General features: G+C 40.5%; 1 protein-coding gene across 1 annotated transcript; it reads left to right on the forward strand.

The window, feature by feature from the left end:
• The first annotated feature begins 2,156 nt into the window (after positions 1-2,156).
• SNX31 (sorting nexin 31) lies at positions 2,157-26,745 on the forward strand. The gene is made up of 14 exons (XM_015813518.1): positions 2,157-2,222; positions 3,835-3,909; positions 6,278-6,392; positions 6,990-7,054; positions 12,698-12,808; positions 13,594-13,684; positions 14,629-14,716; positions 15,488-15,557; positions 15,760-15,852; positions 19,218-19,421; positions 22,243-22,341; positions 23,216-23,293; positions 25,509-25,565; positions 26,636-26,745. Exons 1-14 carry the CDS (start codon positions 2,157-2,159, stop codon positions 26,732-26,734), a joined length of 1,311 nt encoding a protein of 436 aa, XP_015669004.1. The 3' UTR covers positions 26,735-26,745.

Below are 26,745 nucleotides of genomic sequence, written 5' to 3' on the forward strand. Positions count from 1 at the left end.
GCTTTTTATGTTGTATTCAATAACAAGTACCAGCATTTGTTTTCAGGCTATTAACCCACTTACATTGTGACTCTGGTTCCTTTTTGTTCTATACTTCCAGACCACTGAATTATATTTAAAGAATGCTTTTGTGGTGTTCTCGCATTCTCTTGTAGATTGTGCATAAACAGACATCAGCTAGGAAGAAGGTCCAGGATATAATCCTAGCTACTGTTAGTTCTCTCAGTGGCCTCCACTGCCATCAGTCCATGTTATCCTTCTGGCCCCATTTTGAGAACTGGGAGCCAAAGGGCCTCATCTACATAGTTCTAATTCTTCCTGAGTAGATAGTATTTACTAGAGAACTGCTGCTGCTCAAGAGGCTCAGAGGGTTTAATACAAGGGTCTTCAAACTTGGCCCTTTTATGACTTGTGGACTTCAACTCCCAGAATTCCTTAGCCAGCATGCCTGGCTGAGGAATTCTGGGACTTGAAGTCCACAAGTCATAAAAGGGCCAAGTTTGAAGACCACTGGTTTAGTATGACCAACGAAGCCCTTGGAGGCCATTGCCAGTTTGGGATACAACATCATCAGTATATTAGTGACACTCAATAATACATCACCACTCTGGGTGACCTGTAGTTAAAGTCCCAACTCAGGATGTGGAGGCTGTGACAGAACTGGAATGGGAAGAAACAAGCTGGGATTGAATCTTGCAAGTGTGTTATTTATTCAGAAAACATCTAGCAATTCTCCTGTTCCAGTCATGTTTCCATATGGGGAGGCAGTTTTCCCAAAGAAACAGGTTTGCAGCCCAGCGTTCCTCCTGAACAGGCATTTGAAGCTATGGTTAGGGGGATTTTCCCCCAGTGCAGTTGTTTCTTGTTGTAGCCCCTTCTGAAGCATATTGCCTGGGCAATGATTATCCATACTATGCCCTTACTATCTCCCACATCAGCTACTGCAATGCATTTTACCTGGGTCTGCTTTAAAGAAAGACCCCGACGCTGGCACTGATGGAGAATGCAGCAGCCTGTCTGTTGGCAGGTGAGAGTTACTCCTTTCGTATAAAATCAGTGCTACAGATGCTACCCTGGCTTTGAGTAGCTTCTCTGTAAAATTCAGAGCACTGCTTGTGACCTATGAAGTTCTCTTTAGGAGTCCTTAAAGACGGCCCTTGATACTTGCAAGGACACACCATCTCTCAACACAAAGCCAGATTATTATATATTGACTTTCATCAGCACAAAATCACCACTTAAATCAGTGGTTCTCAACCTTTTTAATGCCGCGACCCCAACCGGTCATAAGTCGAGGACTAAACCGGTCGTAAGTTGAGGACTAAACTGGTCGTAAGTCGAGGACTAAACCGGTCGTAAGTCGAGGACTACCCAACTGGTCATAAGTCGAGGACTTTCCCTGCCCGGGAGTGCCGGGCATGCGTGGTTCCGTCCCCTGCGCCGGCCGAGGTGTAGCTGGCAAGCGGCAGAGACGGAGCAGGCCGACCACCAGCTGGCCCAGCCCAAGGGAGGTAAGGCACCCACCGGAAAAGGGGGGGGGAAAATGGCGGACAGCCTTGCTTGGCAACCCCCATGAAATGGTCGATCGACCCCAAATGGGGTCCCGACCCACAGGTTGAGAACCACTGACTTAAATTATTGTGGTGAGGCAAGCCTTTGAATCAAATCTGAGATGTTATGAACTTAATATGAAAGGTGGCCCTGGGACCACTGATCTTTAATTGTATGATAATTCGTCATTTTAGGAAATGCAGGCTTTGCAAGAGCAGAGCTAAGAGTCACCATAAACACAGGAGGGGGGTTCAAGCGGCCGCCCTTAAACATAAGAATCGAATACAAAGCGATTTCTCTTTAGCTGACCCCATTAGCTTACTCGAAGCTCCACCGCGGCTCGGGGGCCACTGCTGACGCTCCTCCCTCCTCCGGTACCGCGTTAAGCGAGGCAACCCCGCGCTCCGCAGAGTCACCTCCACCTGCCGCCGCTCCGCCTCGCTCCTCCCCTGCCGGGGTGGGGGGGGGGGAGGCAACCGCGCCCCTCCTCCGTCACGTGTGGAGCAAACAAATCCTCCCGCGGCCGCCCTGCTCCACCTCCTCGGCCCCGCCAGACGGCTCCACCGACTCCCCTCCGGGCGGGCGGGCGGCCAGCCGGCCGCGCCATGAAGATGCACTTCAGCATCCCTCTCTCCGAAGAGCTGCTGGAGAAGTTTGGCGGCCGCTACGTGGTGGAGTAGCTTTCCCTTGAACGGGGAGGGAAGGCGGGGTGGATCCCGACCCCGAGGGGAGGCGGGAAGGGCAGCGCCAGACCTTGCCAGGTGCTCCAGCGCCAGCCAGGCTCGGCTCCTCGGGCGCTCCGCGGTCGATGCCCCACGCGGGGGGGGGGGAACCGTGCCCTCGGCCCCCAGTTGCCTCATCCAGGCGAGAAGAGGCGGAGGGAAGCGGGAGTGCGCCGGGTGGGGAGGGACGGAGCGAGGCGGAGGGGGGGGCGCATCAGCAGGTGGATTTGATGGCCGACGGTCCCCTTTAAAGGGGGTGGTGGGAGGGGGGGTTGGAGGATCAACAGTTGGGCAGCGGCTGGCGGCCTGGAAAGGGATTCAGACAGTGGCGGCGATCCGGAGAGTGAGCGCGCCCCACCCATTCCTGCAGCCCCGAAAGGAAAAGAAGAAAGGAGAGCAAAGATGGTTCTGCGGGGCGGGAGCGCAGCTAGCGCCCGCGCGAAGTGTGGGCTGGGCGGCGTGGGAGCGTGGTTGCCGGGGGTAAAGCCTTCCCTGAGCGGGAGAGCAAGGCGGTCGGGCTGGCTGGCTGGCTGGCCTGGATGCGCGTCTCTGCGCCTGAGAGGAGAAGCGTCTGTGAGGGGGCTTGAGAGGAAGGGAGGAAAGGGGAGACCACAAGGAGATTTCGAGAGGGACCGGAGGGGAGGGGAGGGGGGGGAGAAAGGAAGGCTAGTTTTGATTTGGTTTGACTTGTAACTTCACCAACTTGGCCAGCGCTCAAAGCCGCCGAGGAAATAACACGTATAAATAAGTTTATGACAGAAATGGGAATGAACGCTGGAATAGGTACTAAAAGTCGCAACGGAAGTGTGGGAACAAAAAGAGAAAAGACGAGTGTTCTTGTGCTGTGCTTGTATCACTCCTATCAGGCGATCTGCGAAAATTCACAAGCTCCCTTTTAATTTCCTCGGCAGGGTGGGATATATTTTAACATTTATTTCTTGAGAATATTCCAGACTGAAGTACTGGGTATCTTTTCTGGAATGGAACTAGTCCGGGCGTTTCTCAATCTTGGCAACTTAAAATACTGGGTGGGGAATTCTGGGAATTGAAGTCTGCCTGTCTTAAAGTCATTGAAGTTGAGAAAGTCTGACCTAGTCTCAAGATCCAGTCCTCCTGAATAAAAAGATGGTCAAGCTATAACACATCTGTGTGCAAAGGTATGCATGATGTGTGTGTGCAGGGCTTTTTTTCTCACAGAACGCCCAGAACGCACCTTTTTTGGATGGAACCTTGTAGGGTAGGCAAGGCAGGTTGTATGATGTGTGTTAGTTCCGGCACCTTTTTTTAAAGAAAAAAAGCACTGTGTGTGTGTGTGTGTGTGTGTAAGAAAAGTCAAGATGATGACCACAATGATGCAATCAAAACTCCACCCTTTTGTTCACACCTAGTGTGATGGTGGCTGCCACTGTGACTTGGGGCATGCCAGGGTCAATTTTGGCCCACAGGAATGAGGTTCCTCTTTCTTGGCCAGTAGGAATGCAAGGTTGAACACAACTGATAGCAAGTGGTGAGTTCTGTTAACAATCTTGAAAGGATTTATTTAGACACTGTGTATTTTCAGCTGTATTCTGTATATCTGGAGGGCTTCCTTTTCTGCAAGTTACGTTACAGTCAGTTGCATCGCTGGAATGAACAGGTAAGATGAAGAATTCATTCCCTTTATTTTTTTTCTCATCCAATCACTATTCTTGGAGGTTTTTTTTATTGTCTATCAGAGAGCCACAAGAGAAATGGTGCTTTTATAACATTGATGATTGGTTTGTTTGCCTAGGCCCTAGGGTCATTGACACAGTTCAGGCTTAAATTTTGCACCATGTTTGACATCTTTCTAGCTTTGTACATGAAAGAAATGTTCACACATTAGCAGTTTATTGCTGCATGAAACTTTGTGTGTGTGCAGGGACATACACACATCAGTAGAGGCTCTCCACTTTGCCTTTGGATAATATTCCCTTAGGGTATTTTCAGAACTGGGGCTTTCCATGAAAGAAGTGAGGACCATACATATCAAAACTATGTTCAGAAAACAGGTCTTTAGTGTAAATAATACCAGTGTTATTGAACCTTTAATTATTCCAATGAAATTATGGAAATAAGAATATCAGCTAGAGAAAGAAAAGTTTCTTTGTCCTTTCACCAAATTGTGTATCTGTGAAGCAGATCAAAAAAGTCAAAATTGCAGTTGTAAGAATGCAATGAAAGACCCATTTTCTTTTCATACAGTGAGCTACATGTAAAAAGGACCCAGACTTCAGTTGTATGTTAATGGCCAATTTCTTGACTTTCTTGAACTTCTCCACTAGAGAATCTCTTAAAATTGAACAATTGTGCAAGGGAAAGAGAGAGAGAAGAATAAAATGATATTTTTCAATGAGTATACATAGTATTCATAGAGAATAACAGAGAATAACAGAGTTGGAAGGGACCTTGGAGGTCTTCTAGTCCAACCACCTGCTCAAGCAGCAAACTCTAAACCAGGCATGTCAAACTTGCGACGTCATGTGACGTCGTGCGGCGTATCAGAGCTTTTTTGCCATTGCCGGCAATGGGGTGGGCGCGGCTCTGGTATGATGAAACCAGCCCACGGGCCGGCAGTTTGACACCCCTGCTCTAAACCATTCCAGACAAGTGACTGTCCTGTCTCTCCTTAAAAGCTTCCAGTGATAGAGCACCTACAACTTCTGGAGGCGTTCCACTGGTTAATTGCTTTCACTGTTAGGAAATGTTTCTTAATTCTACAGTAGATTTTGCTTCTCTCCTTGATTAGTTTCCATTCATTGTTTCTTGTCTTGCTTTCTGGTGCTTTGGAAAATAAGTTGACCCTTCCCCCTCTTTGTGGCAGCCCTTGAAATATGGGAACACTACTTACACCACTACATGCATATAAGGACCATAGCAATATGGGTTTGCTCCAAAATTATTATTTTTTAATAGAAAATAGTTTTACCTTTTGGTAAGTTTTAATTGCTATATCTCATCCTGATAGTATTTGTTATTCTTTTTATAAACTGAGACTTTTCTTAAATCTTGCACTCAGTTTGGTTTTATTCTGCTCAATCTAGGTTTCCAAAAATATCTATATACAGTACATTTTAATTTTGCCTATGTATAGTGTCACAAATAGCATTAGTGATTTTTCTTTTATATAACTAATTATCTGCTGCATCATTGAAATATTTTATATCAGTAGATGATGTTTTTACAATATCAAATAGGTAGTGTCATTGAAAGCATTATAAACCTATTAGCCTCTCTTGCCAGGACATCAGATCAGATCTTAAAGACTTTAGAATTGCAAAGCCACTATGTAGGACAGACAGGTAGAAGATTAGCAAAGCACATTGATGTACACCAACTAGCAGTTAAGACACAATTAAAAGTCCATAAATTCACAACACATGAACAGACAAAACCATAGTTTCAAATAGGAATCTGTGAAATTCAAGCTAAATCCAGAAATGCTGAGGAATTCCTGGAAATTTGACACTCAAGATAAGCTACCTTTATACAACATTCAAGAGCAATAAAAAAACTAAGAAGGAAACAGACCAGAATGCATTCTCTCCAGCAATCAACACCCAGAGAATTAAAGGCAGGTATTAATGCCAAGCAATCTATCAGAAAAAGAATACTCTAATCAAGGAATTAACAAGGAGAAACATGCCCACACCAACACTGTCAGACCAAGCTACTGTACAGTATATACTGTAACCAGAGAGCAAACTCCATACTGATGTTGTTACCTAGTTGGGTAATGACTAAGTAATGATTGTGCAAACAAGCAACCTAATTCAGAGAGTATCAAGAACTGCACAATTCAACACTGAGTTGCCTATATTCTCTTCTATTGGTAACATAAGAACAGGCCAATTCAGATCTGTTATGAAGGCCAATATCCTTAAAGGAAGTAATCTTTGGGAATTTATTAATGCACATCTTCAAGTAATAAATACTTGATGTTTGCTAACAGATTAGTACCATTTAAAGATTATTTATCTTTTCAGCTAAGACGAGTCTTTGGAAAAGGAATGCCTTCGTTTCCTCCAAAATTTTACCTTGCAATGACAAAGTCAATGGCTGATGAAAGGAGAACGCAGCTAGAACAATATCTACAGAATGGTATTACCAAATACTACTTTGGCAACTGATTTTTAATGAGCGTTCAAACAAATAACTGAATTGGGCATGCTATGATTTCATAAACCTAGAAAGGGGTTGGAAGAAATTGTGCAGAAAAAGATGTTTTAGGTGACTTGGACTTTAAAGGATATTTATCAGCAGATATAGTGGGATGCATTTAGTGCAGTTCTTAAGGGCCAGGAATTCTGCACCAGATCCTTCCTACTGGAGCTCACTGGGTTTTTTGAACAGTCTTTCATGAGGTTTTGGGATTCTCAGAAAATGCTGTGGTTGAATGGGGAATCCAGTGATATTTGGAGTGGAAGTTCTGACCTCAGAAGAACCTCCAGTCTGGAAAAAAAAGCGCAGAGAATTCACCTTGTACAAGTATTCTAAACTGAATCTGATTTCTCAAGATTAAGCATTAATCTATATTAAACTTCATTTTTAAAAATCCTAAACTTTCTTTGAGTTATATATGCCTTTATCAAAACTTTAATTATTTTATGTAAATTATGCATATTTTTTTCTCTGTCGATCATCTGTGGAATATTTTAAGATATATTTTCTATTCTATTGCAATTTCTTCTATTGCAGTTTCCGTTGACCCAAGTGTTACAAACAGCGATGTCTTTATTAGTTTCTTTAGGAAATTACAGCAGGTAAGTTTTTTTTGTTTCAAAGAAAAGTGGTAAGAGAAGGACAGTTACTTGTGCTCTTGTCCTTATAGACTAGAAGCTAGTTTGTTGTTACTAAGGTCTATAATAAAATATTTAAATATCGAATACTGGTGTTCAGTATATCAGCCAGCCATTTTCTGTTCCTCTGTTCTTTTTGTCCAGCGTCTTGTCTCCACCCACAGCAACAGTCAGGCAGCATTTTGTGTGCATTAGTATATGTAATCCTTAATTTATTACTGGTATTGATCCTGGAATTACAGTAATAAATTGTGCTAATAAATAGTAATAAATTGTTAAGTGGGTCATCGTGTGACCAACTTGATTTTGCTACATTTTTTGGAGTGGTCATTAAATGAATCACCAGGGTCATCTGTGGTTGTTAAGTGAACTCATTATCTACAGTGGGCATTGTTTGAGAGAAACCAAAAGTAAATGCTAGTTTCTGGCAAAAAATAATTAATAATAAGCTGTGGGCATGCGACTGCAGGACACCGCATATGAACATAAGTGTGAGCCGGTTGCTGAGTGCTCAAGATATGATCACATGATGGGGGAGCTGGGGAATTGAACTAATTTGAGTCATAAGTATGTTTTTGGGGTCAATCATAACTTCAGTTGGTAAGTAACCAAACGTAAGTCAAGGACTACCTCTGTGTTCAGCTGTGAGCTGTTCTTAATTACTTTCTTCTACTGTATACTCTGTACATGGCAGGTATTGAATTCAAACTGCTTTATCTTTTGGAAGTTATTCTTAAAATTAACCATTTTAACCTTATTCCAGGCTAAAAATAAGAGCTATACACTCAGCGATAAATTGCTACTTTTAAAGCAGCTCAAACACAGGGATTTTAAAAATAAACACTAACACGTGAGGTTTTCAGTTTCATAATGTCCTTTATTAGAATGTACCATGGTTTTTTTTTTCTTGGATTCAGTTGACCGGAGGAAGGTTTTGCTGTAAAAGACCTGATATCTTTTTGGTCTCTTAGGGAACAGTTTGAAAGCTTCATTAAAGTATGATAAGCTTCTTGAGATCTGGCATTAAATTAAAGTAAATATTTTGGACTTGTGGCAGGACAAGAGGTGAGAGGTGTGTTGACGTAAAAATGTCAACATCTCCTTTATGTTACCCGAGCGGTGTCACTTACCACCTGATACATACTTGAAGGCATTGTTGTAGCATTCTTGTTTCTGATTTCCCCATGGCTGAGAAGTTGAAAGAAGTGTGTCAACCTCTTTATGGGACATTCAGTAATTTCTTTTCCAAGCAATAGAATTTGATGGAGGCCCCTGCTATATAAAACCATAAGCAGTGTCCTGCTGGATTGGACCCCCCTCTAGTCCAACACTCTGTTCTCTCAGAGTGGCCAAAAACTGAAAGTCCCCTAGTCTCCTACTGGTTGACCTTCAGAGTCCATCATACCAACCATCAAGGTTAATAGCCATTGATAACCATTACTTCCAAGAATTAGTCCAAGTCTTTTTTTTTTTTCAGAAGCAGTCACACTGGTAGTCAGCAGCACAACTCATAAATTCCAAAGTTTAATTACACATATATACACACATACACATATATCATCATCATTTTAGCCACTGTCTATCCCAGTGGTTCTCAACCTTTTTAATGCCGCGCCCCCCAACCGGTCGTAAGTCGAGGACTAAACCGGTCGTAAGTCGAGGACTAAACCGGTCGTAAGTCGAGGACTACCCAACCGGTCGTAAGTCGAGGACTTTCCCTGCCCGGGAGCGCCGCGCATGCGTGGTTCCGCCCCCTGCGCCGGCCGAGGCGTAGCTGGCAAGCGGCAGAGACGGAGCAGGCCGACCACCAGCTGACCCAGCCCAAGGGAGGTAAGGCATCCGCCGGAAAAGGGGGGAAAAATGGCGGACAGCCTTGCTTGGCGACCCCCGTGAAATGGTCGATCGACCCCAAATGGGGTCACGACCCATAGGTTGAGAACCGCTGGTCTATCCACTGCAGGATGAAGGCATCTTCCGCATGTTTCCAACTTACATGGTCCTGAGCTTTCTTTTCCCAATTGGGCCTGCAATACTTGCTGGAAAATATATATATATAAATACATACTTACATACATGATATAATTATGCTGCTATGTTAACTGATGCATCATTTTGGAATACCCAGTAGCTTTGCTTGTTACGTTTGGATGGTTTGCCAGTTTCCCCACTAAAAGGAGATGATTCAAATGGGGCAGAGATTGTGCCAGTACAGAGGAAACACTTCTGCTCTTCTAGTGTGTAAATCACATCCTGGATCAACGGTGGATCTTTAGAGTAAAGTCAATAGTGAAAATTTTAAAAAAGGCCTTCTGCCAGTAAGGTCTAGTTCAGGGGTAGGCAACCTTGGCTCTTTGATGACGCGTGGACTTCAACTCCCAGAATTCCTGAGTCAGCTATAGCTGACTCAGGAATTCTGGGAGTTGAAGTCCACGCGTCATCAAAGAGCCAAGGTTGCCTACCCCTGGTCTAGTTCATGCTTCTCTATCAGAGCCATAAGAACATAATATTGCCAATGTCTTTTCCTACACTACTGGTGTAGTGACACTTAGTGACCATTCAAATTTATGACGCACCTCTCCAGAGCTATTTACAACCTGATTTCCAAGTTCTGAGAGATGCTTCCCCATCACGGTCACATTTTGAGTGCTTAGCAACCAGCCCACATTTACAACCTGTTTGCAGCATCTCATCGTGTGATCGCAATTTACAATATTTTTTTGCCACAAACTGGTGTTTACTTCCAACGGGCTAAAATGCATTCACTAAACGACCATGATATTGGCTTAACGACCCCTGCAAAAAAAAGGTCATCAAATCGGTCACGGTTACACGTGACCTTAATAACCAGTACGAGATTTACGACTGTAATTCCGGGCTGAATGTTTACACCTATTACGCATGCATGCAGAAAGTGTATACAACTCGTTCTCCTTCTCCCCTAATGAAGATGTAGGAATCTTCTCCTATGGATGCTTATAGCTGAAACTCTTCATTTGTCAAAATAATTTCCCCCTTTTGTGCTTTCAAGGAGGGCTTCCTGCATTCTCTGTAGATCAGTGGTTCTCAACCTGTGGGTCGGGACCCCATTTGGGGTCGATCGACCATTTCATGGGGGTCGCCAAGCAAGGCTGTCCGCCATTTTTTTTGTCCACCATTTTTTCCCCCTTTTCCGGTGGGTGCCTTACCTCCCTTGGGCTGGGCCAGCTGGTGGTCAGCCTGCTCCGTCTCTGCCGCTTGCCAGCTACGCCTCGGCTGGCGCAGGGGGCGGAACCACACATGCCCGGCACTCCCGGGCAGGGAAAGTCCTCGACTTACAACCGGTTGGGTAGTCCTCGACTTACGACCGGTTTAGTCCTCGACTTACGACCGGTTGGGGTCGCAGCATTAAAAAGGTTGAGAACCACTGCTGTAGATCCTCTGTAAATTTCTTCCTAAGAAAATATCCATGTGGTTTGGTTTGCAGTGTTTTCTCTTTTCTGTCTTTTCATATGAGTTGAGAAGCATAAAAGGACTGCCAACCTGTAATTTATCGCCTGTCATGTGGGCATGTGGTTGGCATATCACTGGCATAATCTCTGATTAATGGGATCTGGCCATTTTTTCTAGGGATATTGTCTTGCCACTTTCAGGTCATTTTAAACTGTTTCCCTTTAAAGTCTTGGTACATTTGTAAATAATATAAGGATTGTTCCAATAGTTTAATGGGAGCCTCTGTTTCTCTTTTCACCCAGAGCACTGCATCATAGGATTGCTCTATAAAATAAGCATAGTAAGCATTCCTGATGCTATAATTAGTGACAGCACAATCAAATTGCTGGGATATAATGAATATGGCAAACAAATATTCTTATTCTATTTCAGTCTAAACAAATAAAATTAAACTTCATGATTAGTCCTGGGAAATGGTCTGCAAATGATATAACATTCAATATTGCTAACTTTTAATTAAGCAGTTGATGAATATCTCAAGTATTTTAATTATCAAATTTGCCACATTATTTCCCAAAAGCGTTGGCCAAGACTTATAATTTAACATTTGCATGTTTTCTCCTTGTGTGTTAGTGAAATTGTGTGCCCAGCTAACATATTCTTTTCACTATGTCTTTTGGCTAGTTGAGACTGATGTGGACTGATGTAGGTTGTTGCTATTATTATGATTAGTCACACAGTCAATCAGATATTTAGACAGGATTTGGCATTTTTATTTACCTATCAAGTCCCTCCCAAGGACCTGGGATAAGCAGATATTCTTGTTGGATGGTTTTTAAGGTATCGTGGCAGAATATAAGCTGTTCCAAATAAAGCTGCCCCTTGCAGTTGACTGATGGTGATTTTGTAATGCCAATGGTGTTTGAATGATGCTCCAGTTTTATTGCACCCAAGATGCCTATTAGTATTGGTACTATTTTTGCTTTCTTTTACCACTATTTGCAGGTCTCAGTATTTTGTGATTTTCTCCAGTTCTTTTTCTTCTGTCCTGCTTTTTCCAGGCACATCTGCAGACTTTTTTTGTCTTTCTTATCAACAGTTGTTAGTCTGAAATGTTTGGCAGGTGCTTGTTTGTTTGAATTCTAAAATCCTAGAGCACTTTAGCTTCTTTGTTTTCTATTATTTTGTCTATTTTGTGATTTCCCTCCCCCAGTTCTTGTTTGCAGTCAAATGGGATTTTCTGCAGATCCTCCAATGCATCATTATTGCTACTTTGTCATTGTCACGCTTTGTTTCTGGTCAGCCTGTGCAACCTTGCAGCAGCTAACTTGGTGGTCCAATGTTTCTTTGTTATAAATTTGATTTGCATGGCTGCCCATGGCCACCCATCTCACTCTGGGCAGTTCACCACAGCTAAAAACAAACCAATAAAACCAATTTAAAAAATCAATATACAAACATAAAAACTGTCCGTAATCAATTTCAAAACAGAAAATAGTGATCAGCAGCAGAATTCCATCTACATCAACTGAGTAAAGCCATTGTAATGGCTTCCTACCATGGCTGCACCCACAGGCCCTGCAGCAGAACCTTATCTTCGGGGTCTTCCTAAACATTGGGAGGGTCGGGCTCAATTTTGGAGGAGGGGTTGTCATTTCACAGGGCAGATACACAGCAGAAAAGACTCTCTTTCTGGGTCCACTAGCATACATTTCTGCATGTCATTTTTTCAATAGGAAAGCTGATATATGGAACAATAATAAATTTTATCAAAGCATAAATGCCATTTGTACAACAATCCATAATTTGAAATATATAGCATATTATATATGATAATATAATAATTATCAAATGAATGTAGTGGAAATGTTCTGATATCCTAGTATATTCTTTTATAAGGTATTTTATAGATTGTCTAGAAACTTTATTAGCAATAAATTGATGAACAAGTTTATTACACCTTTTGTTCCCCTCTGTAAAATATCTAGTTTTTGCCTGAACATTATAAATTCAGAAAAATGATTGGTTACTTGGAAAAAGTGATATAAGCTTAATGATTCCTTTACCTTCCCCCTAGTCTACCACTAAAATACTTTTTCTTGAAATAAAGCCATGTTTTCAGCATACTTATGAGACCACCCATCAATGCCTTCAACATTAAGCTTTCATGTCTTGCAGGAAACATTTAAAATCCAAACCCAACAAGCGTTTTTGGATGTTTATCTTCCTGATGGAAGGTATCTCAGGATTGATATTCAGACATCAGACACTGCTGAAAGAGTGCTAGAGGCAAGTAATATATACACATTGATCTGGCAGCATCTCATATGAAGTGTGTCCAAGCATAATTAGCAGCCTTCCCATTTTTGAAATATATTGTTACAGATGCCTCATAAAACAGCAAATGGGCTTACACATCACACAAAGTGAGGGTTTCTTAATTGTGGTTTATTGGTTTATTGAATAATCCATAAATTTTAAAACCCAGCCAGTATGGTTTGCGCAGCATACTCTGAAATTACTGTGCAGAGCTATCCTCAGGATATGGTTTAAAAGGTAATACAAAAACGGGTGGAGTTTCAGTTGCATTGCTGTGGCCACCACCTTGTCTTTATAGACCATGCCCTGCAGACACCCATAGTGATTGAGTGTACAAACCATAGTGATTGAGTGCTAAGACACAAGCCAACCCAAACTGGTTTAGGATTCAACTTATTTTCTCAGGCCAGGGTGTGTTGTGACTACCTAAAGAGATAGGCCAGTCAACAAAGTGCTTATTTATCATGACAATACTTAGAGCACTTCACCAGAGAGCACTTGGGAAGGTTTTTAAAAAAATTTAAAATTTATTTAAAATATTTTATCCCACTATCTGAAAAAGACTTGGGAGAAAAAAAATGTTTTGCATTCATATTTCCTGCAGGAGAGAATTTGTAAAGATACCCACACCCAGTCAGCAGAGGCAAGAGTTTCTCACTAAGTTTTTAAACAAAACAGCTATGGAACTTAAAACAGTTAATTTGATAACTAACTCAACAGTTTAAGGAGAAAATGCATCTTTTGTTTTCCTCCAGGTGATCTCATACAAGATTGAACTTTCTAGGGAGCTAATACAATACTTCAGCTTATTTCTTATTCAAGATCACAACAATGGACAAATATCCAGTAAGAAATCATTTGTGTAACACACATTACTTTCATGTTGCATGCCATCTGTATACAGGCAGTCCTTACTTAATACCATAGCTCAGTGTTTCTCAACCTTGACAATTTTAAGGCATGTAGACTTCAGCTCCCAGAATTCCACAGCCAGCAGTGCTCCCCAATCCAGATTCAAAGAGCCAACATTGCCCCCACCCACCCCTTTGGTCATGACATTGCATTTGAAGCCTTTGGTAACTAGCTTGAATTTAGGGCAGTTTGCAGTATCTTGCAGTCACATGACCACAATTTACATTTTTTTTAAGTGGCATATTTAGTTACTGAAGACTAAGCACAAGGCAGGTGGCATCTGGGCCCCAAATACAAAACCATACCTTTAATTATACGAAACACAACAAAACATCCATTTTCCAGAGAGTGGCAAATTGGTTATGCTTAAGCTCCACCTGCAGAAAGTTCATCCAGCATCTTTCAACCTATATATAGTGCAAAAAAAAATTCAAATACATTCATTTTCCCCATCCCACCACGCCGGCAGATCAAACAAACACACAGGGGATATGAAAAAACTCCAGGTTCCCTGCTCCCAATATAACACCTATTGCTAACACTTATGACTAGGAAGACACATTTGAAAGTAAATGGGGAAAGTCTGCTAGTATGTTAGAATCTCGACAGGAGAAGTGAATAAACAGGAAATAAACACATATATGAGTAAGTGAAAACCATTATTTAAATTGCTCTTGTTTCTTCCTATGATCAGCAGGTTTGCATAATTTATAAAAGTCACAAAAGTCTGCAACTTGTGGCACATACACAGAATATTTAGCACCACCAATCTTGTGTTTAATTAGCACTACATTTAGATATAAATGTATTTCTTTGTAATAACATTAAAAAAATCAAAATGTTTTTTTCCCCCTTTCTTCTTACCCATCCCCCTCCAGTGTTGAAAAAACTAGCAGAATTTGAACTTCCTTATGTGAGTCTCCTGAGTGCGAAAGAATCAGCTTGTAAGATTGGGATCAGAAAATGGTGAGCAGGAAGCAGAAGTGAAATTAGCAAGAAATATTTAAAAAATACCAGTGTGCTGGAGGGGAAAAATCATAATATCAGTTCCATGTATATTACAGCTTGTGGGATAGTAATTTGGCACTTTCCAAATGCATTGAAAGCGGTACATTCAAAATTCCCAAAAGTTCAGAATTGTCATATCAGTCAATGTATCAGAAATATTATTGGACAGCATATCTGAAGTAGAAATCAAATCCAAATTGTCCATTAGAATCTAATTTCCACCCTATGTTTGTATTGTCCATTAAAGTCCATGGTTGGAAAATCTGGTAAAGACCCTGGTGGAGCCTTTTTCATAAGAATTAAAGAACATTGAAAGATATGTGGCCAGTTACATTTTTTTTTCTCCAGCACCTAATGAGTTTTTTCACTAATTCTGTAAACATAGTATCATAATGGAATATAGAATAGATTTATCTATTGAATATGCAATAGACTCATCAGTCTGATAAATAAAAACAAGAACAAAATAAGCTTGTTCTTCTCCATACGATTTATGTATATCTGTGGTGCTTTTGGCACATACATAAAGCCAAAAATACAAAATGATTTTAAGGAATGTATCATACATGTAGTATCGAGCACGATCATAACATGCAATAAAAAGTGTGAACTGGTTGCTTAAATTCAGTTTATGGTTTGTTTTTTTACCTACAATATTTTGGTGACATTTCTCTTTGCATGTATGCCACTGGTTTAATGGCTTCTCTTTCCTTGTACATTATTGGGCAGGTATATGGATCCTTCTTTAGATAAAGTGTTAATGGACTGTAGAACTTCGGTGAACTTACTTTACATGCAGGTATGCTTAAGAAGAAGCATGTCTTTTTGAAAATTGCCAGGCAAATTTTGAGATGAAATGACCTATGATTTATTTATTTATTTGTGAATTAACACAGTTTTTCAACTCTATCCTGCTACTAGCCTACAGAAAGTAAACATATGTATTCTAGTCTAACATTTACTTGCTTATATATTTTGTTTTGGTTTTTTTTCCAAAAAAGGTTGTACAGGAGCTAGAGATGAATTGGGTCAAACCTAATGAGGAACAGAAGCAAAAGCTTCTAATGCTGCAAAAGGCACCAAATAAATTGAAGGTAACGTGGTTTTTAAATTATGATGGTCCTTTTCAGAATATATGTTATCATGCGAAGATACCAGAGAATGCATTCATGTTTAAAGGCTGGCCTTTTCCTTCAGTTTTATTTGAGGAAGAATATCAACCTCCTATCCATGTGGGTTTTTCAGATTTTTAAACATCAAATTTAGCCATTTAGAAATGAAAATCAAACCATCATGCTGAACCATTATTACCATAAATGTTTACATTATATCATAGGGAATTCCTAGAACTACAGTCTACAGATTTTAAAGTTGCCAAGTTTGAAAAATACTGATTTAGAGGAAAGGCAATCAGGATTAAAACAAAGACAGTAACTCAGTGATGGCACTCTGGGCTTGACCTGTCCAAAATTCAGAAAATGCCTAAATTGACTATGCTGGCATGTCAACCCACTCCTCGAACAAAAGCAAAACAATTCTCAATCTTCCCCACATCTACCTTGAACAGAGGTAGATTGTACCCTGCCCAGGCCTTGACCTCAGCCCTAGGGTCACCATTGCCACTCAAAAAGGCCACTTTGTGTCATTCCCCGAGGCTCATGAACCTTGCCTCAACATTCCAGTGCTCCCCAGGATCTGCCACACACTACTTACCTTCAGGTGGTATGCTCTTACTCTTGAGAGGTCCCTGCTCCAGGTCCACAAGGCCTTGGTTTTTGAAACAGCTTTGTAGAATGATCTTCCATTGCCTCTGCAGCTTTTGTGAGGCTCTGGAGGCTGCATAAAAGCATGGTTCTCTCCTGCAACTTCCAAAGGGCCTGGAAGCTGAGCAAGAGCACACCCCATTCTTGCACAACTCTTTCTGCAGTTTCTGAAAAACATAGGATATCCTTTCGAGAATAGTTGTCAGGTTTTGGTGAAATTTGGCACCCAAAATATTGTGGCATGTCACCTTTGACATGCATGCCATAGGTTCGCCATCACTGGATTAACTTGTTCTTCTCATATCACAGCCCATGCAAGCTGCATGGAGAGGAAGCAGCCACTGAAATAGCTATGGCTATTTGCATCAAACCATCGATGGCAGCCTTGGGAATGATGCTGAAGATATTTATGGCTGTGTTTACTACATTTCTAGGTCACCTCATTCTTGATTTCCCAACTAAGGCTTCTGTTCAGTAGAGTGAAATATTGTCATGCAACAGCAGTTAGTATACTCATTGTAATATATAGTCATCCGCATTTTTGAAAGTGGATGCATAGATATTTGGTTTATAGAAGCTATGTATTTCTAGAATGTTACAGATAAAACTGCTATTCTATGCAAATTATTTAACTATTCTCAGTTTAATTTTTTTTGCAAGATTTAGCCAAGTTAAGTCCATATAACAAGTATTACAGTGAAGTTTACTAGGAAGAATGTTTCCATTTTATTTGTCAACTTAGCTGTAAATTATCAAGCAACCTTCTCCTATGGCAGTGGGATTTCCCCTTAATATCCCTACCCCCATATCCTGAATCCTCCATAGTTCCAGTGAAGTTGAGTGATTCCTTCTTCTGTTATTGAAGCCCCACCAGATTCTTCCCCTCTCTTTCAGAGGTAATTAAACTGAAGACTTGTAAAAGATACTCAGCTTGTAAATGCTTTTCTGTGAAACTTCCTCAAATTGCAAATGATCTGAAAACTGAAAAGAAGGCTACTTAAGAAAACACACACATCCTTTGGGGTTGGAATAATTAGGGTATATTTGGTATAATTGGATTCATGTTTAGAAGCCGAGTTTTGTTTTCTTCGTGCAACTGGAATTTATGTATTCATACAGGGGTCTGGGCCAGAACTGCATTTAATTATATTGAAAGGATAGCTAGACTTTCATCCGTCTTTACACCAGTGCCTTGATGTTCATAATTTATTTATAATTCACTCCCCCACTCAAATAAGCAAATGTATACACTGAGATTTATGAGCATCTCTTTCCATTTTTTTTTCTAATCACAAGAAAGGGGAAATTGCAACTTACAAGAAATAAATTAGTGCAGAATGCAGAATGTATTCAAACCATTCCTTTTTGGTATCTATTAATTTTTATAAAATGCCTAGGCCAGTGATGGCGAACCTTTTAGAGACCGAGTGCCCAAATTGCAACCCAAAACCCACTTATTTATCGCAAAGTGCCAGGGCTGCATCAGCATTGTGGTGCCCTCGGAGGCGGGGGGAGTGGCCCACTGGGTGGGCGTGGCTGCAGTGGTCATGGCAGACTGGATGAGCGTGGCCAGGGCCAGTCCCTCGCCATCTCCGGGGCATCCCTGGGGGGCCAACGCTGATTGCTCGCTCACTTCCTGCCCTGTCGCTTCCAAACACCACGTGCTCGCTACTCTGGCGAACTCTGCTGGGGCAACGGCGCGCGTGCCCACAGAGAGGGCTCTGAGTGCCGCCTCTGGCACTTGTGCCATAGGTTCGCCACCACTGGCCTAGGCTAATAATTAAAATTAGAAATTATTATATAAAAATGGGAATAGATTCCAATCTGTTAGAAACATTGCCTTTTGGTCATTGCTTCTATGGTAGCACCAGCTGAATTGGTTTTGTGTGTCATTGTCATGTCCTTGTTTTTGGAAGAGATGCAAAGTTATTTGTGCAGAAAGAGGCAGGGGACAACAAGGTTGCCAGCAGGAGGATGGCTCCTGTGCAAAGATTGGAGTTTTCCCTTACATTGTCTTGTATCAAACTTTCTTGGGCCCAGGTGAATCCAGCTTCAGTTCCCTATTTATGCCGTTTGAAATAGTGGTATTCTTCCAATCTGTTTCCTGGTATATACTTAAAAAAGCAAATGCTATAAAACACGAAAGAGAAGCAGAACTTATATACTAGCTCATGCTAGACTGGAACTACAGTTTTGGAAGAACTAGGGCGTAGATATACCCAGCAAGTTTACAGATTGCAATTCATATAAGAAAATAAGATGTGTTTTTTTAGACCTTTATAGAATATGTGGGTGAATTTTGGATATTTAAAACTATTCCCCATGATTACTATAAACTATAGTTTGTAACTGTCGAGGAGAATCTTTAAGAGTTTTTCAGCATCTGAAGATGTATGAAAGGAATGTCTGATGCAAGTTACCTACCCAGAGAATTAAATATATATTGGTGGGCTGCTCCTGGAATGCACATTTTTTCTCATCAATTAAACATTCCATATAACTTTTGGCATTTGTATTTTCATTGAATCACTGCATTGAATCCCATACTCTTCAGTTAGCTGGCACTTGGTCATACTGTGTGATTAGATAGGACTTTGGAGCCATCTAGATCCTTGTGAAGTTGGTTGTGTTGGACACCTTTACAGTTGTTATGTGTAACCTACTGCTCTCCTCTAACTGCTGTTTCTCTTGCACAGTTTTTAGAGCTGGTTCGAGAGATCCAGCATTATGGATATATACAACTTGCTCCTTGTTCCTGTGACTACCCTGAAGTTGGTTGTACTGCCACTATTCATGTGGGAAATAATGAAATTAGCTGCTGCATAAAGTTGCCTAGCAATCAGATCAAAGAGGTCAATTTCAAGATCAACAGGATAAGGTGCTGGCAGGTCACATTTCTTGTAAGTACCATGCTGAACTATTGATTGCTGCTGCTGCTGTACCTCCAGAAGTCCTGTTATGTGCATTAATATTCTTACTTTATATAAATAGGACTGTGAACAATAACACATAGCCCATACATAGATTCTGTGTGTGTATTTGCTATATCCTAAGCATCTGGTAAGAAGCTATTTGTGCAATTATTGTATGTCATCATTGATCATATATCATATCTCCAAACTCATATTCTCCATGTGTGTTGAAATTGCAACTCTCAGAATTTCTCTCAGCCACATAGGCTGGAATTTTTGGAATTGTATTTCAAACATATTGAGACTACCAAGTTGGGAAAGACTATTAGGAAATGCCCTTTATAACCCAGGCCCCCCAATGATCCCTAAGAGACTAATGTAACCTTTGAGCTACCTGTTGGTACTGGCTAGGCTCTATCTGATTTTTTAAAAATTATTTCTCTCCCCCAAAAAACAAAAATAAATGGGAAACTGGCAAATGGCTATCCTCAAGTATCTTTATTTCCAAGAATATGGGTGGGCCCTGCCTATACTGCCTAGGCCAGTGGTGGCGAACCTATGGCACGCGTGCCAGAGGCGGCACTCAGAGACCTCTCTGTGGGCACATGCGGCGTTGCCCCAGCAGAGTTCGCCAGAGTAGCGAGCATGTGGCGTTTGGAAGCGACAGGGCAGGAAGTGAGTGAGCAAGCGGCATTGGCCCCCCCGGGGATGCCCTGGAGATGGCGAGGGACTGGCCCCGGCCACGCTTACCTGGTCTCCCATGACCACTGCAGCCACGCCCACCCAGTGGGCCACGCCCCCCCCAAGGGCACCATAATGCTGATGCAGCCCTGGCACTTTGCGATAAATAAGTGGGTTTTGGGTTGCAGTTTGGGCACTCGGTCTCTAAAAGGTTTGCCATCACTGGCCTAGGCTTAGACTTAGACTTTCTAGTCTTAGAAATAAAAGTCAAAATAAAAGGGATTCAGGTCTCTGCTTGTTTGGGAACATGCACAATGGCCCTGAAAAGACAGAGGTAAGCTGAAGTACTAGAGGTTAGAGGATCTGGCAAGGAACCACTTCATCAACTTGTTTTCAGATGCCAGCTGTTTGTAACATGCACTCAAAATGCCAACATATCCACTGATACCAAAATGTTTTGAATCCCTGTGGTATAGGCTGAAAAGAGAAGAAAATAAACAGGGGTTATAAACATTTTAGTAGTTATTCCTGCTTCTCCATTAGCAGAATATGATGCAAATATGAGATTGAGATGTTTCTCCCAAGTGTTCTTTCTTCTTCTTCTGAGTAGTCCTATAAGGACTCAGCTTCAGATTATAAGCTTCAAAAATCTGTTGTGATTTCTGGTACTCACAAGAGCTGGTATTGCTTGAAACACATCAAACATCTGAATGGCAAGCATGAAGCATCCCTGGGTTGTACAGGTCTCCTCAACTTACAGTCATTTGTTTAATGACTATTCAAAGTTAGAGTGGCACTGAAAAAAGTGACTTACAACTGGTCCTCACACTTAAAACCATCACAGCATCTCTACGGTCATGCGATCAAAAATTGGGCACTTGGCAACCTAGATATATTTACAAAAATTGCGGCGTCCCAAGATCATGTGATCATTATTGGCAACCTTCCCAACCGCCTTCCTATCAGCAAAGTCAATGGGGAAAGCTGGATTTGCCTAATGAGCACATGATTCACTTAACAAATGCAATCATTTGTTTAACAACCATGCCAAAAAAAAATCACAAAATCAGGTATGACTCACTTTATAACCGTCTTGCTTAGTAATTGAAATTCTGGTCCCAATCGTGGTCATAAGTTGAGGATTACGTATATTCCAAAAAAGCTAGAGCAGATGTAGTGAAATCTCCAGCCCACAAACCAGGTCTCCATCTGGCTCATGAATGCTTCCAGGGAAACCTCTTTCCCTTCCTCAAAATTCCACCTGCAGGGCAGCAGAAAATCAGTCCCTGCAAGTCTCTGCAGAAGAAACTCCCCGAGGCCAAATTAGAGTGATTGGCCCTTGCCTTTTTTTCTTTAATACAGAAAGAAAAAGATTCCCAGGAAAGCATTAACAGTCTATCTATTGTTGCTGGCTGGAAGAATCTGCCCTTTATTTGCCCTTATTTTTTTTTACAAAGGCCTCCTCGTTAATGTGGTGATCTAATCACAGCCCAAGAAAAAGACAGTGAGCAACTTAGAATCCCATCAGTTAATCATGATTTTAAACTGTTGGCTATACATGCATGTCTATATATTTTATAAAAGGGTGTGAAAAAGGACATTCATTTTTCAAAATCTTGCAGTTTATCCTCATTCTTTAAAACGTGTGCATGGTGGAATCCTTGATAGAATCTTGTAGTATCACAAGCCACTGAGCCAGGAAGATCTTTTCTGATATTTTATTCAGACTTGGGGCTGCCTGGTGATGGAAGGTAAATCTGGACTCTGCGAAATGGAAACCTGATCCTTCCAGTCGGTTCCTTCCAAAATATTCCTGCTAAATTCAAGAAAGGACATTTTTCAGGATCACAATGCCCAGGTTTTAAGAGTCTGCAAATACTGAATTTAAATGGTTATGAGCTGCTTTCTTTTATTATTATGCTCTCCATTTTCTATCTGACATCTTAACATTATATATCTTAGTTGTTCTACACAGCATATGAAGCCAGGTCCTTGTTCTTTTTTCCTGCCTTGGCAGAAGTGACTTTTCTCTATAAAAAGAATCACACAGTCTAGATGGGAAAATTTAGGATATACCGTTATATGGCTTTTATTGTTCTTGTTATTCTTTTCCAATTTGACTATTCAGGGATCGGTTTTAGGCCACGGACTTGATCAATTCTTGGAACTCAGAATTGAGTACAACGAATCCGATAAGTGGAGATGGATTGTCTTCAATACAAAACAGGTTTGTTTGGGTTCATATAAAAGATTATTATATGGCTCCATAAATATCAGGGTTACTGATCTTTTCCAGCCCAGGTACACATTCCTGTTAATATTGATCCAAATAAGGTTTCAGCAAATCCTCTTTCCTAAATAACTTAAATATTTTACAAACAAAAATATATTTTGCCTCTGAGTTACATCTCTTCCCCCTTTCCCTAACTGGTTACAAGACACAGGGTCTCTTTTTGTTCACTTCAGGATAGGTTTGGTAGGTTTTAGTTCATATGGTAATTTAATAAATTGGAGGGGGAAAAAATAAGATACAGTGTCTCATTTAGCAACCAACCCAGAATATGTAAACATCAGCTGGGATTTTTTTAAAGAATGTTTTTGATTAATAAACAATTTTTTTCTCCAAATAATTACTTATGGTTTGAAACTATCATATTACTGATGAACTGGAGGAGTAAGACATCCATTCATTGAAAAGAGAACTGTGTGGAAAACAGGTGAATGTGCAGTGCCTTTATCTGGGAAGAGATGCTTGCCCTGTGAATGAAAGAATATCATCTAAATAGGGTTTTATTTCTTTTCTTCCTTCTTTATTTAATTTCCTGGAAAATCTATCCTGCTCTCTCTCTTCTGCATTTTTGGATTTGGGCTTTTTTGTGCTGCATAGATAGAAGGAGGGAAGAATGATTTTAGTTGTAGTTGGTAACTCTTGGTTCACAAGTTAGAAAGTGCACAAGTTGCACTTTTTTATATAATGTTTATCATTTGGAGGGGTGTGTTTTCAATTCACCACCACCTTCAAGTAAATCACAGGCTGAGACTAATATAAGCTATAAAAAGGAATTCAGACTTTTATTGAAAACTTAATTTCATCTTTGTAGGCATTTCTTCTAAGCAGTTGCTTAAAAAAGATAATATCAGAGCAGCTGATGACAACAACCAAGAATGATCAAGAGATGGTGAGCAAAGTTGATAATCTAATTTCACTGAACATTGAGGTTAAGTTGTTGGCAGTATCTTTGTAATGCCGTATGATGACCTACTGTGGGTATATCAGTGATTTTTTTTGTGGCTTTCTTGCCACAATATTCTATTTTTCTAAGAGGAAGATTCAGTAAAAAGGGGCATCTCCACATGTGGCTTTTGAGCTTGTTCCAAATGTGCTCTGAACTTGTGTGATTATAAAGTGTTGAATTCTTTCATGTGCTGAGGTGATATTTTCCTGGCTCTGTGTTGATTATTAGATATCAGAGCAAAGCTGGTGTTATCTCTTCAGTGCTATGGCTTCCGGTTGGCTCTGTTCCCATTAACAGGATCCCATCACCTATTTTCTCCTCATTCTCTCGTTCTCCCACCAGAATTAGGGGATTACAAAATCATTAAGTTCCCCCTTTGTTCTCTGCTTTTCAGAATCCATGAGTGCTCAGCTCTCTTTTGGTAAAACGTGGAAGTAGGAGAGAGAAGTAATAATGCCGCACTGTAGTAAATCCTGGGTGAGGTGGAAGTGCAGGCAGCCTTTCTTTTACAAGCCCCATGGTTCATGTCATATCAGGTGCCGTGTACCAGTCACTGAAGGCTCCTTTCTTCAGCTTCTAGGCTCAGTGCCTGAGTCTTCTGGTGTTGCACCTGGCTGGTTTTCTGGCTGACAACACACACACACACACACCTCTCATTTGCTGAGGCTGTTTCTCTGAGTCCAGCTGACTACCAGGAGAAAATGGTTGCTTTATTAGAAGGGGAAAACATGGCAAATTGTATTAATTGCATTTTATTAATTTATTTGGCTTGGTATGGTCCTCTTCTTTGTTCTCAGGGGTAGGCAACCTTGGCTCTTTTATGACTCATGGACTTCAACTCCCAGAATTCCTGAGTCAGCATAGCCTACTACCCCTGTTCTAGCTCAACCTTTTTAAAATGTGGTCCTGATATGTTTCTTTATACCTCATGATATAAAGAATGTTGTATCGTCTTGTGTAAGAATTTTTTAACTCAAATTAATTTCAGTCTTTTCTCTGACCCTTAGCAACAACCATCTTCTATCTGGCAGTAACAAAATGAAAGCAAAATAAAAAAAATATGATTACATACACTTTTCCTTAATTGGTACATAAATGCTGTTGCTGTAAAAAGTTCTTATAGCAATGATAGTTGCTACCGGTATGAAAGCATCCTTTACAGTTACTTCTCCAATCCTATTCAGTTAAAGGCAGCATATACCTGTCCAGATAATCCATGCACTATTGAACTGTTAGGGGAAATAAATCCTTCCGTTCAGTTAGAATCAGTTTTCCTGTAACTTGTTTCTATTATAACTGTTTTCTAGAACAGTGTTTCTGAACTTTTTTTCCCACATGGCCCCCTTCCAACTTCATTTCTCTCCTGCGCCGCCCCCCTCCCTGTCTTGGTCCCATTTCCAGTAAAAAAGATTAACACTTACCCATTTGGCTTGAAAATAGAATATATGTATATTCTATTCTGACAGTATTTGCAGTATAATACATTTTGCCTTTAGTTGATCCCTTTGGCACATGACATGGCCCCCGTTACATGATTTACACCTGTGGCCGCCTTGAAATATCTAAGGCCCTCAGGTAGCCATATGGCCCCCAGTTAAGAACCGCTACTCTAGAGTAATGTATCTGAACCTCAGCATCTTTAAGATGTGTGGACTTCAACTCCTAGCCGGCATCCACTCATCTTAAAAGTTCCTGATACTGAAAAATAGTATTTTAGAAGGATGTAAAATAGATCTTGACCTTCTATATAGCATCTTTTCAAATATCTGTCACTGCTAGAAGATCTGTTTTTAATTTCTTTCTCAAAAACATTCTTAGCTCCTTCATTTCTGATTAGAGACTAAAACAAAGTCCTTTGGTCATTTTCATTCCCCTGCTCAGATCCTGTTTTAATTTCTCTAAAACTGGAATGATGCAGAAAACTGGATATAGTATTCAAGATGGAGTCTGGCCAAAGCAAGAACTATTACTATTACTATTACTATTATTATTATTATCATCATCATCATCATCATCATCATCATCATCATCATCATCATCATCATCATCATCATCATCATCTCAGGTCAAGGAAATAAACTTGATGTAACATTCTGACTACCTGTGTTTCCTTTTTGTGTAACGTCTTTTTTCTTTCTTATTTAACCTCTCTATTTAGCAGATTGAGCATCCAGAATTAGATACAGCTAAGAAAGTAAGCATCCGCCCAAGTCAGGTTTGTAAATTAAATTACATAATTTGGGTGGAAAAAAGACTGGGTTGAGTAGGGGGGATCTGAGATGACAATTATGTTTGGAAATTTGAAGCTATTAGTGAACCTCATTATCTAATGTTATAAATTGCATCAACCCATGGCTACTTTTGATCATAGTTAGCTTAATAAATCACTGTTGCTGGATTCATATATAAGTCACAAATCACAGTGCATATAAACCTAGCCATTGTATTCCTATTTTTTCTGATGAGAATGCCTTAAAGTAAATATGGATATCCCGGTTTTAGCAGTGTTTAGCCAAGCAATTCTCAGGGACCTCAATATTCCTGTTGGGCAGATTATTAACCATGGGCAAACCATGGAGAACAAGTCATCATTTCTCAGTCTTGATATGGATTGCTGGTTGAGGATAGTAAGAGAACTCTTTACCATAGCTATTAGCAGTGGTGATACAACTATCTTCCCAAGAGTCAGAGGGTTTAATGCAACAGAGAGGAAACACATTTAACTGAAATATGTATGTGACTGTGAGGGAATGGGAACACTGAAAAGTAGCCTATTGCAAATCATAATCCACTGGGCAGCCACAAATATGATAGTTGCAATCCCCAAACTTAAAATATTTGCTTTGCAGGATTATTGCAAATGGTCTGTGGGACTTCATTGCTAATAAAATGTAGTGGCTGAATTTATTAGGGCGTTTCCTGCTTCAAACTTCTGATAGCATCATGGGTTTTTGTTCGTCATCTACAATTTTTTCTTCTTTAGCTCATAATTACTAAAAGGGGATACTTGAAGCATAACAACAAATACACTGTATTGTTATACGGATGTTAATTATCTTTTTAGTATAAGATGATATTGTTTGCTGTGCTTAAACTCACTTGCTGCGGTGATAGCCATATAGCATTTGCTAGATCAGATCCCTGAAAATTCTTTTTTTCTCTTTGTTATGATTTAAACATAGGCTCAGTGTGTAATTCTTTCTCTTAATCATAAATTTGGTATCACTTTTTTGCTTCCCAATGCTTTTATTTTAGTTTATGTATCATATTTTTTATTCTCTACAGATATTTCATTCTGGTTTTAAGTCAAGAAAATGGCTACAGAGTAGTAGGTCAAATGAGGATGACTGTGTATTTGAGAAGATAAGCGAAGAAGATTTGTGATTGACACTGAT

Source organism: Protobothrops mucrosquamatus, unplaced genomic scaffold, assembly GCF_001527695.2.
Source record: "Protobothrops mucrosquamatus isolate PMUCROS unplaced genomic scaffold, P.Mucros_1.0 scaffold_69, whole genome shotgun sequence".
Classification (NCBI taxonomy): Eukaryota; Metazoa; Chordata; class Lepidosauria; order Squamata; family Viperidae; genus Protobothrops; species Protobothrops mucrosquamatus.